Source organism: Astyanax mexicanus, chromosome 4, assembly GCF_023375975.1.
Source record: "Astyanax mexicanus isolate ESR-SI-001 chromosome 4, AstMex3_surface, whole genome shotgun sequence".
NCBI lineage: Eukaryota > Metazoa > Chordata > Actinopteri > Characiformes > Acestrorhamphidae > Astyanax > Astyanax mexicanus.
This window is the reverse complement of record NC_064411.1, coordinates 33,609,280-33,622,145: the sequence shown is the minus strand read 5'-3', so window position 1 is coordinate 33,622,145 and position 12,866 is coordinate 33,609,280. Positions and strand designations below refer to the sequence as shown.

At 38.2% G+C, this 12,866-nt stretch overlaps 1 protein-coding gene across 1 annotated transcript; it reads right to left on the bottom strand.

Moving 5' to 3' along the window:
• Positions 1 to 758: 758 nt before the first annotated feature.
• On the bottom strand, positions 759 to 12,595 carry prss35 (serine protease 35). Its single transcript, XM_007252999.4, has 3 exons — positions 12,455 to 12,595; positions 4,952 to 5,741; positions 759 to 4,653 (listed from the first exon to the last, which is right to left on the bottom strand). Exons 2-3 carry the CDS (start codon positions 5,720 to 5,722, stop codon positions 4,183 to 4,185), a joined length of 1,242 nt encoding a protein of 413 aa, XP_007253061.2. The 5' UTR covers positions 5,723 to 5,741; positions 12,455 to 12,595; the 3' UTR covers positions 759 to 4,182.
• Positions 12,596 to 12,866: the final 271 nt, after the last annotated feature.

The following is a 12,866-nucleotide window of genomic DNA, read 5'->3' as shown; positions in this document are numbered from 1 at the left end:
GCGGCTAATGCTAATGCTGCTCCAGCCTCGGTGCTGGAGAACTAAACTGAACCCATGTGTTATGGAACTGATTAAAATCAGGTGGATAATCAAACAGTAAGCCATAAAAAACATTTAAACCATTGTTTAAGTAAGCTGTTGTCCCTTTAAAAACACACAAAACTGACATGCCAAAAGTCATGGGATACATAAATTAATCATAAAGCATTACATCAGGGGGCAGCTTGGAAATGCCCAAAACTGTTGTGAGTTAGTTGTGAGGTGTTATCTTGTGTAAGGTTTAAAATCTGCAAAGCCTGATGGAATGAGGCCTGAAAGTGGGTCAGACATGTAATATTCCTTCATCCACAGTGTTTTTATATGTATACCAGAACTACATCATAGAAAACTTTACCAGCAACATCTGGATATAGAGTATGAGAGTATAACAAAATATATAATTGGTATAGCTTTATGTGGTTATACAACTGAAATATAATTTTTTCTGAAGTTTCTAATATCCCTATACATTTGCCTGAATCTTGTCTGGTATATGAATGCTGCAGTGAGATTTTTTTCCCGAAACTTAAAATTAAACTTTCATTTTTATATTCTCACACTTTTATGTATGAATTATAATGTATTTGGTCCCTGATAAAAAACTTTAAAATAATAAATTTACAATCCTTAAAACTCAATATTGAATTGATATTCATTGTCTATGGTACCAGCATTTAAACACCTTTTTATATATGTAATATAGAAAATAACACTGCATCTTTTGAATCAATCAGTTGAACCTCACATTTAATACTTACACTTATACAGTACACTATGCAAATATACATTGATAACTTTAATATTAGACATTAAATTAGCACCAAGAGTCAACATGAGCACCTGCATTTGTGGGCGAAACCTTGCGTTACCAAACTGACAAACGCCCAGGAAATATATATATATAAAACAGTTTAACATCAATAATAACAATACCAATATTTACCTCTACATTGTAGTTCAGCAGTGACTGAAAGAGTTTTTGTTTAGAATGCTGACTATTCTGTTAAACATTTATTTATTTTGATCTAAAAACACAAACAATAATAAAATAAAAACAAATATAAAATATTAAAGTAAAAAAATCATGTTCATTGAAAATATAATTTATTGACTTTTCTCTGTTACCCCAGCTGCAGTCCGTCAAAGAGGATTTTTATGTGGTGTCCAAATTTTGCTACTTTAGGCTGCGAGTTAATGGTGTTCCAGTTAAAATTTTACTTTTTATTGGAACTATTAAATTTCTACATTTGAGTTCAAATTCAGTGCAGCATTAGCTTAGAAATTGAGCTATGTGGCAACTGTAGCTAGCTAATAATCACAAAAAAGTGCTCAAAATATTCATACATATGATTTTATAGTTATAAACAAGCAAGGAAGATTTTATATTTATTTCTTATATTTTATTATATTATATTATATTATATTATATTATATCTTATTACTAGGTGCTAATTCTTTTACTGTTCAGAAGTAAGTATTATTTGCCTGTTGCCTGCTAATAACGAAGGCTAGCACTGCCGGAGCAGCATTAGCATTAACCGCTAACCATGCTAAGTGCTAGCTTTTTTGTCGTTCAGAGATGAGTATATTGGACTGTAGCCTGTGTCCACACCTATACCTGTATGGTATGGATGGGTTTAGGAGGGTATAGATTGAAATAGATGGGTATAAAGAGGTAGCAAGTGAGCAACATGGGAAAAACTGCTAGCTAATATCTGCCTGGCTTACCGGGACACTCAGGGTTCCTCAGTGGAGCGCTGTCAGACGGCATGTACGTCCTGCTAGCGCTAGCGATAAGCCGCTAATGCTAATGCCGCTACACCCAGCCTTAGTGAAATTCTGGAAATCTAAGCTTACTGCGAATAAATGTAGTAAGCGCTTTACTCACCCAAATAAACAGTTTTCAGGAGAGAAATCTGTGTAGATTAACATCAAATGCTCGTTCGACTCATTGTTTTTTTAGTTTTTTTTTTAGGAATTACAGTTTTAATGTGACATAATGCGATTTTTAATCCGGTGCACCTTATGTATGAAAATAGACATTTATTGATAGTGTACATTATAATATAGTGATGTGATACTAATACAATTTCATTAGCTAGCTAACAAAAGTAGCAAAAGGCTACATTGCTAACAACAGCAACAGTCAGTGAAACAACAAACATAGCGACTACTGGTATTTAACAGATTTATGTGATATGATCATGATAAAATGTCTCTTTCAATGTTTTGTGTAGCTATTAGCACACTAAGGCATTTGGGTTTAAAGGGGTGTTAATATTCTGTTACAGTTTGTTAGCTAGCCACATTAGCCTTGTAGTTTCAGTACTAATCTAAAGAAGCAAAATCTGGACACCATATTTATGTTTAGTATTTAGCTAATTGGCTACAATTGGGGTAAAAGGAAATCTGTGTAAATTAAATTTTCACTGAACTATTCCTTTAAAAACCTAAATACCAAATATATATACCAAAGATTTCCCACTCAGAAAAACTATTTTTTTTCTGGGTCACTGAACCAAATCTAGCAAACTCATTCCTAAGCCATCTCAAAATAAAGGCATCCAAGCTGCATTCAGAAGCTTCGGCGGGGCATCACTGAGCCCGCAATGCGAGGTCTATAGTCTAACTATCCTACTGCAGCCAGGAATTTATTCCAATTAAAAGCACTTTTATAGCTAGATTTAGTTACAAAATAAAATAAATTAATGTTTTCAGCAATAAGGTGGTAACAGTCTTTTACAGAAAAAATAAAAAGTGAGGAATTGCTGTGACCAACAGCCTAGTTGTGAACATCAATCGAGGCTTCTGGGTGATAAATAACACAAGGCCACCAACAAAATATACATCACGCCTGATAGCTTTTCGCCATCTTCTCCATCATTCATCTTCTCTGCTGGATAAATCCACACTGTGTTGCTGTTTGAAGAAGCGATTCCGCCACATGAAGCAGTGTAGTGGGGGTTGCGGTGGTTGACGGTAGATGTTTACAATCCTGGACCTGGTGTACCTGGAGTCCCCTTACCCTGCATGATGTATATATATATATTTTTTATCAAAACCTGAATTAAAAGGATCCTATTGTTGTGAAGAAATCTGAAGCTGAATTCATGAAAAGTGTGTTAAGAAGAAAATCTTCCAAACATGTGGGCATAGTTTGTTATGATTGTGTATGGAGGGGTATATATCAGTACAGTTGGGTATGAAGGGGTATAGATGAGTACTGGTAGATAAGGCACAGTTAGGTATGGGTATAGATAAGTATGATGAGTTTATATTACATGGATGAATTTTAATAGGTATGTATGAGTATGGATTGTTTGTGGAAGATTATGGGTACATGGGTATGGGTGAGGAAATACATGTAGATTGGATTAGATTACATTAGATTGGAATGGATTGATATAGATGGGAATAAATAAGTATGGATGGGTTTAGATGGGTATGGACTGATATAGATAGGTATGGATTGATATAGATGCGTATAAATAAGTATGGATGGGTTTAGATGGGTATGGATTGATATAGATGGTATGGATTGATATAGATAGGTATAAATAAGTATGGATGGGTTTAGATGGATATGGATTGATATAGATGGGTACAAATAAGTATGGATAGGTTTAGATGGGTATGGATGGGTTTAGATGGGTATGGATTGAAATGGATGGGTATAAATAGAAATGACCATTTTTAGATGGGTACGGAATGGAAAAGGTATAAATAATAAGAGGGTATAGATGGTCAAAGGATAAGTATGGTATGGTATGGTTGGGTATGGATAATCTAGATGAGTATGGGTATGGATAAGATTGGATGGGTATAGATATACACGGATGGGTATGATTAGGCAATATTGGGTATGGGAATGCATAAGTACTGTATGAATGAATAAGTTATAAAACATATTGTATGTTTTAAGATCTTTTAAATTCCACTTTCATGAATCCAGCCCCAGATCTGTGTCTCATAAATGCAAAATGATCCTATTCGTCAATTTCAATCCTATACCCGTGAATTTATCTTCAAATGGGCAGGGCAGGGGTGCTCCAGGGTGCTTTAACCCACTGTGGTTAAAGGCTAAGGTGAATGGGAATTGTGGGGTAAAGAGAGTTCAGTCCATCTGGCTACATCGGCAGTGCCTCAAGCATTCTGACACTGTCCAGAGTCTCCATGCACCCAGTGACAGATCTGAGCAAACTTCAGCGGTGTGATCCGCACGGCCACGTTATAATCCTGCTGCTGCCCATTCACGTCCACCCACTGGTGTCCTGAAAACACCCCGATGACCTTCCTCTTCCACTTCCTCTTGCTGCCGGGCTCCTTCAGCCTCACGTACACTCCGGCACCGCTGGAACCGGGCTTGGCGTCGCAGTACTGGTACAGCAGGTCGTTGGACTCCTCAGAAACAGAGCAGAAACGGTACACCAGGTTTCCAGGCCTGTCGTCATCAAAGCCTGAGAAGTGGACACGGCCAGCTGGGAGTTTCTTTACAGAGGGGATGATGCCCAGGTCCATGTGGCGGCTCTTCTGTGCCCTCTTCAGCTCCAGCACGGCATAGTCGTAGTCTGCTGTGGCACCATCTGACACACTCTTGAACCAGCCTTTGGGCACCTTAAAGGAAAAGGACAATAAAATAACAATAATCATCATCTTGATTTACATTTCTGCCCTTACAATTAAGCAAGCTGTTTCTGTCAGTATGCCTTTAACACTTTTATAAAAAAAACATATTCTACAATCTACATAATTTTTCTTTTGTTTTTGTCCCAATGCTCTAAAACTTCAAGGTTGTTTTCTGTTTCAAGAATTTATTTGACAAAAGGTGTATCCAGCTCAGCTTTGGTTGCCATATGTGGACTGTATGTGGTGTGGAGTAACCGGTATGTGTTACAATTTCATGGTTAACTACCTGTGTCTGCTTGACCCTCGTCCAGCGAAGGGAGGATTTTTCGGGTTTTGTGCTCCGCTTGCTCCGGCTCTTCCGACCTTTTGCCTTTTTCTTTTCCCCTTTTTGTTTCTTCTCTCCTTTCCTCTCCTCTTCCTCCTGTGCCTCCTCTCCATCCTTCCCTTGTCTTTTCTTCCCTCCTCCTTTTCCACGGCCCTTGCCCTTCTTGCCCTTGCGGAGGATTCCCACGCTCAGCTTTTGCGCCCCCTTCAGGTAATCGGTGCCGTCGTGGATGCAGTGTGCAGCGGTTAGCACGTGTTTGGGGGAAACTAGCACTCCAGAGCAGCCAGTGGAGATTTTAACAGAGGTGGAGAACGGGTATTTGAGAGAGTACTGCTTGTCAGAGATGGTAAACCGCGTGTCTGGGCCGTAAACCTCCCTCTTGTGGCGAGATGGGGACGAGGAGGAATTTGCAGCTAGCTCAGCGCCCTGCTGCAGGCTAACTGTGGTTAGCATTCGTGTGCCATTTTCGTACATGGTTTCGTAGGACAGCATGTTCTCTAGGTCCTGCAAGCTGGGCTTCGGAAGTTCCCGCTGGCACTCGATCCCACAGGTCCCGTGCAGCTCGGCCTGCCGCTCAGCAGTGAAGCTGGAACTGTCCAACCGGATGCTCCGTTTGAAGCGCAGGAGGGGAAGCTTCCTCTGAGGCCAGGTGTACCCATCCTCACCTATGCTGAACACACCTGGAGTGAGGATAAACAGGAAGAGCAGGACGCTCAGGGGTATGGACGCCATCACACATGCACCCCTGCACCTGATAGACAAAAAAATAACAAAAAGAAACAAATAGATTACTACATAGCCCCTAAGGTGACACCATTTTTTTTTTTATAAATAAAGTGTGGCCACAACATATCAATGCGTGGGAATAAGATAAAGTCGTAGCCAGAGAATAATAAAGCTTGCATTTCTGTAAATAATAACTACAAAGAAACTGAATATTACATTGAAGCTCTAATCCAGGGAAATTCTTTCGTAAGAAAATGAAGAGTTAATTGGTTTATTTTTATTTTCATCTTGGAAATTTTTATGGCAATACATTGGAGTCTCTTGCTGTGAGACATGGTGTAGAAGTAAAAGACACTTAATTCTCATATTAAAAGCTGACGGGCTCAGCTCTGATGCAGAACACCTGTTTACCTTCTATAGGCAGTCATTTTGTGCACAACCGTAGAGAGCTGCTTGCTTTGTTACCTGTGAATAAAAAGACCTTATGGCCACGCCTTAATAGCTATGATTTAATTACCTCTTTCCTACACCTTAATAAGTCGTGGCCACACCTTGATTATCTCGTTTCCACGCATTAAAATTTCATTAACAGACCTTAATTATCTCGTTCCCACACATTAGATTCTAGTTTCCATGCCTTAATAAGTTGTGGCCATGATTTTCTTTTAAACATGATGTCACCTTATGGGCTGCGTAGATTACTCTGTTAGATTTGTGTTGAGGCTTTAAGGCTAATGTGTTCAGTAATCTCTAACTGACCTACTTTTTGTGGTTTCTGTCACTGTATGAGTCACTGCTATCTATAAACGCGGGCAAAAAACAAAATGCTATTGTTTTTAGCTATACTAGCATAAACAGCATACAATATAAATTCCTGAACACCATACATATTCAGGAGAGAATTTGATGATTTAGGCATTAGCAACAAGCTAATTAGCTTCTATCTATTACCTTCATTAGTCTTGTAGCTAATTTAAAGAAGCAAATACACTGAGACGTCAAACTCAGTGTTAGGTGAGAAGATGTTAACTGAATTATTGCTTTAGGAGAGACTGGCAATTTTTTGTACTGGCTAATAAGGCTAATTTAGCAAAGGAAGAGCTAATTATGATCTGGTTAAACTGGCACTTTTGTTTTATTTGAACTTCAGAGGAAAACATACAGAACATGAGCCATAAAAAGTGGAACACATTTAGGTTGAATTTGCTGAATATATATATATATATATATATATATATATATATATATATATATATATATATATATATATATATATATATATAATTCATAATATATTTTATAATAATGTAATACATATAAAAGAATGGACATTTGTATTGTATTAATATTTTTTGTTATTTTATTACTTAATGACAGGAACTCTATCCAGGTCAGGAGCTATTCTAGCCTTATATATGCCAAATAATTCCATGTAAGCTTCAGATACACCTGGCAACCTTTACCAGAGAGAAGCTTTTCTGAAAAATGCATGTATGAAAGGATATTATTTCATTTGGAATGAATTAGCTCACTTTAATTAATAAATTTTGGACATTAAATGACATAAAATGTCAATTGTTTAATGAATTCTTTCTTAGTGAATTTAAATTATTCTATAGCTCGTTGTTGTGTCTTGTTTCGCTAATTATCTGAAAAATTTATAGGCTTTTCTTTTTTTCAGCATTACTCTATATGGCCACTAGAGGGAGTATATGGCCACAAATAACCTTGAGAGACCAGAGGCTGTGTTCATTAAGCTGCTTGGCTGGGAAGAAAATCTAACATACAGACCATTGAGAGACACACAAGTGCTTACCAGTGGGGTTAAAGCTAATTAAAAATATTTTCTTTTTATATAGGTGGAAATTTTTAAGACAAACTCATCAAGTCTACACTCTACTGATAAAAATCTATATGTGTATTATATCACATATGTATCACTTATTTGTGGAGACCTCTTCTAATTAATGCAATTCAGCTCTAATAAGTAGCATTCATTGCTGACACAGATGTGCAAATACACACACATACACACACAAGACTCTGGAGCAGATAAATCTGTTGGCACCATGACTAATGCCAGGAGTACTGAGTAAAGTGCCTTCCTTGGGCAGTAGGAGGCAGTTACTCCAATACAACAAAAGCAGGATAAACTCTTGTGTAATACCCTTAATTTTAAAGAAATAAGTTTCCCATTACTTTTGTCCATATAGTGTAATTAAAGGACCCATATACTAACATTTTCCTAAAATCTCCCTTTTTGGGGGCTTGTGTCCGAAAACAGTGTACAATTAAATTTCCCATCCTTTAGAAGTAAACAAGCTTTTTTGTTTCTATGCTTATAAGAATAATATGTAAATAAGCTCAGTTCATTTACCATTTGATATGTCAATGGACAGGGATGAACTGCACTGTAAAAAAAAACATTTGAGCAATATTTCATGATAACTTGTTTTCATTTATCTTAACTCCTCAAATAAAGGGTTGTGATTTCAATTTCATGAGCGGTCAGACCTTTAACTCATGGAGTTCACATTCGAAATGAGTTAAATGAACTTGAAACTGTTCACTTTTGGCTCATGCAAGTGGGTGTGTCTCTTTCACCCCTTCACTCGCCATCAGTGTGTAGTTGTTCCCCTCTCTTGTGTATTGTGTTTCATTTCATGTGGCTATAAGAGCAAGTTGCCATTTGCTGTATGAATGAGTTTCACTTATATGTAGCTCATTGTTATACTCAACATTTCACTCATAAAAAAGCAATCTGTCACTTCAGGAACTAAAATGTTAAACAAAATTACTGGAACAAGTAAATATAGCTCATGTTATCTTAAATTTTAAAGTTAAAACAACATTAATTTACAAATCAATTTGGAGAGAGTAGTCAAATGCCAAATCAGATGTCAAGTCATGAGTTACAGTAAATAGTAAATTTAATTTGATTTAACTTTTTAATTTTTTGAGCAAGCTCTGCAGTCAGTCTGCGGGCCTGTAGAAGACGGGTACAGATGGAGGAGCTGATTTAGGCTGCAGTTAGCAGAGCTTTGAAGGGGGAAAGTGACTCAGTGGCTGCAGAATGATCTCTCAGAGCCAGTGGCTTGGACGCTGGCCTGTAGACTCCGCAAGCTGTCCGTAATGGATGTATCTGGTTTCTCTAACTCCATAACACTTCAGACTGACACAATTACACACACACACTCTCTCAGCTAATCAGTGCTGCAGCATTCAGCGCTGCAATCGCTCACAGTAGATGAGGTCTGAGTGGTTTGATTTTTCATCAGTCCTGCACTGTGTGAATGGAGACCAAAGGCACGGACTCAAGTCAGCAGTGAGGACAAGCTGACTAGTCTTGCAAATCACACTTCTGTCTGTTGCCAACAGCCAATCAGCTGCTTAGCTTGGGAGCCAATCATTTAAATTAACTGCCTCACTGTTTAAAGCAGAAGTACCTTGAATAACGTTTAGGGGTTCTTCTATTTGAAAATGTGGAGGTTAATGTGCTGTGAGAAACCATCAAGAAAGTTACTGGTGAAGATGCTTCATGGAGAATATTTCTTGTAAAAATGGGTTCCTACCCAATTTTAAACTAAATAACTACTGAAAGTGTCTTTAATTCCACCAAATCAGCTCTGACCTGTCTAGACATTTATGTTTAGACATTATTATAAATATCTAAAGATCAGTCATCGCATCTTTTTGAACTGCAACCAGATCAACATATCTAGGCATCCAGTTTGTTTTGAGGAAAGCACCAGATCCCCAGCTCTGATACATTAGCCAATACACGCCTGTGCCAACAAGCATCACAATGGGAGTCTATCTACCCAGACAGGATATGGACAATTCTGCTCTCTCTGGCTCTGGCTGCTGATGGCAAAGGAGCATCACCCAGGATTCAGGCCTGCGATCTTTGGGCCAAAGATAGTTTGGACAGTCAGAAAAAGCATGAAGTCCAAACTTTTGCTAATCAGTCCCAAATCACATTTGGAGGTGGTTTGATGGTTTGAACTACAATAACAATCAGATTTGCAGGGATGTGTCTCACTCTGGATGCCCTGGTTGCCCTCATTGCTCAAATTGAATTTTATCTTGTCTTATGCATCACTTACAATGCGACAAGCAAAGACCTCTGGTAACAATTTTGGTAAATGCTGAGCACAGCATACCAGGAACATCCACATACACCTGCCTGATGTTTAGATATTTTCTAAACCAATTGTCTGTCTATTACAGTTCAGTCCTTCAAAGCTAAAGCGATTCAGATCCTGAAGCTTGGCCATTTTTTTGTTTCCAACACATCAACTTTAAGAACTTCAAGACTGCTTACTTGCTGCCTAATATGTAAATTCCATCTCTTAAAAGGAGCCACTGTAACCAGATAGTATAATTAATGATATTCACATCACCTGTTATTAGTTTTGATGTTACGGCTGAGAGAGTTCTGGGAGCTTCTTCCTGTTCCTTGTAATTATTTAAATTTCATAGACTAGTCTATAATGTATGATTTGACCAAGCTCTAGCCAACAACCAGCCAAGACTCCGTCAACATGGGGCTCTGAGTTGCTCAGATGACCAAGACTAATACACTGACACTTTGGCCTAAAGATCACAAGCCTGAATCCTGGGTGATGCTCCTTTGACATCAGCAGCCAGAGCCAGAGAGAGCAGAATTGAGAGAGCTGGGGATCTGGTGCTTTCCTCAAAGCAAACACAATGCCTAGAGATGTTATTCTGGTGATTTCAAAAAGATGGCGATGACTTATCTTTAGATGTTTCAGAGGAGGCATGTGCTTGTACTGACTCTGCTAGTGTCGGGAGCATTGCAACTGATTGGGGGAGTCACAGTGAGTAGATGGATGAATTGGCTCAATCAGCCCTACAACCATCATGGTCAGCCTTATGAACATTAATCCAAGTGATCAGTCAGGCAGAACCCAGCAAATCAAAAGACCAAAAAGAAAGAAACAAACTATTTCGGTCTAAAATCAGAATGAAAGAGAGACTCAAGTTCAGAGACAGTAGTTTCCATTGCATCATAACGCCATTTTTTCCATTAGTGTAACTCTGCAAACCCTGTGCACCAACACGTTCCTCACAGAACCTCCAGATTGGATCAGTTTAAGTATCCTCAGTTCAGTTTTATGTAAATTGCCCTTTTTCCAAATAGGCTTTCCAGGAAAAAAAAAACACTCTGCCAAAGGTGGCACTGATCAGGAGCATGCTGAGAGGAACCACTGAGAAGAACTGAGATGCAAAAGCAGAAACGCCCTAAGAATATGAGGAAGGTCCACTGAGAAAATCCGACACCTAAAAGGCGAACCAATAGAAGAGGAACCAATAATCAAAAGTAGAACCTCCCTAACAGCATGAGGAAGAAATACTGAGGAGAACCAAGACTCAAAACATCATTTGAACCTTTAGAATTATTTTGTATGCATGAGTTAGAACCCAAAAAGTGGAATTTTACAATACATGATGAAGAAGCACTGAAAAGAACCAAGACTCATTGGAGAACCTTCCTTAAAATTATGAGGGATAACCACCAACAAGACTTAAAAGGAAAACCTCCCTAGAACATAAAGAAGAATACTCTTAATAATTTATTTTAGACTGTTCTTGACTTTGATTGTCTGTTTCTTTTTTAAACATTTAGATATTTCCAGAGTTCTCTCAATGGTAACCAAAAAGGTGCAAATATGGGAACCACTGAGAGCAACCAAAACACACCCAGCTTAATCAATCCACAGTGCATTCAGGACTTTTAAACTCTTAAATGATTCTTGGCATGAGTTGCAAGTTGTTTGTATAAATCTTCAATAAGTATAGAACATTTACAGCAGGTGGATCATGTTCATAAGGGTTTCCTCCAGTTAAAAAAAAAAAACAATTTAACCAGACAAAGCTATGCAAATCTAAGATTTACTCCACATGTAAAAATGTTGCCTTTCCTAAACATTTTGAAAAACTTTTCAAAGGATGCAGAGCAGAGCCTGCAGAACTTTCCCAAAGTCCCAGAACTTTTGCATTAATGCAGCAGCCCCAAATATTCTCTGGAAGAATGTGTTCCTACTCCAGCAGCCAGAAAGAAGCTCAGTAGTGGAGATTTCAGCTAGAGAGAAAGTCTGTGCAGATCATGGGAAGATCTGACTCATGTCCAAAGTCCATAGGAGCATCAGATACTGGAGAAATGTGTTCCCCAAGACTGGCTGGTCTGCAAAGTCCGATACCGGGGTTATAATTCCTGTTTTGGAAATCTGGATATCCTCAGATACGTCTTTCTTTCTTCTACTTCTGTTCCTCTTCTTCTGTGCTGTCTGGAACATCAGCACTGGTGGGTCCTCAGTTTATCAGACCTGGGGTCAGTCTGGTAGCATCGGTAATGCAGACATCCTGAACTGCTGCTAATTGTTCTTCATTTTTGATTGCTATTGTTTTGTACCATTTTTGTAATACTTTCCCTGTGTCTGTTTTACTGTAGATTTTTTAGCTATCATAAGAAAACCTCATAACTCCACTGCTTTGATTCTTTTTTATCATTAAGATAAAAGTTCAAATGTTTTCTTACTTTGCATGCATTTAGACAAAGACAAAAAGTTTGACACACAGACAATATCAGGAACTTAGCTAAATAATAAAACCATTCATTCCTTCATTCTTTCCATCATTCAGTCAGTCATTCATCCATCCATCCATCCATCCATCCATCCATCCATCCATCCATTCAGTGAGTGCTGGCTGTACCTGCAGGCTGGAGGCCGCTGTGCTGCGTCTGTGTGAATCCTCAGTCCAGACTGGAAATACAGCACTGATCCTCATTCCCCCTCCAACACACTGCACACACACACTGCACACTCTGTGCACACACACACATTCACGCACGATGCACACACACACAAGAAAAAGGAGAAAAAAAAACTACAGGGTTTTCACTCCCAACAAAGACTCAGCTGTAGGGGAGGGACCAGAGCGAGAGAGAGAGAGAAAGAGAGAGAGAGAGAGAGAGGGGGGGAGAAGGGAGCAAAGGGAAGGAATTTATTTTTATTACTAATGTATTATTAATATGATTGTATTAATATTATTACTAATGTTTTATTCATATTTCTGTATTATTATTATTACTTCTGGTTTATTATTATCGTGAGGTTAAAACAAA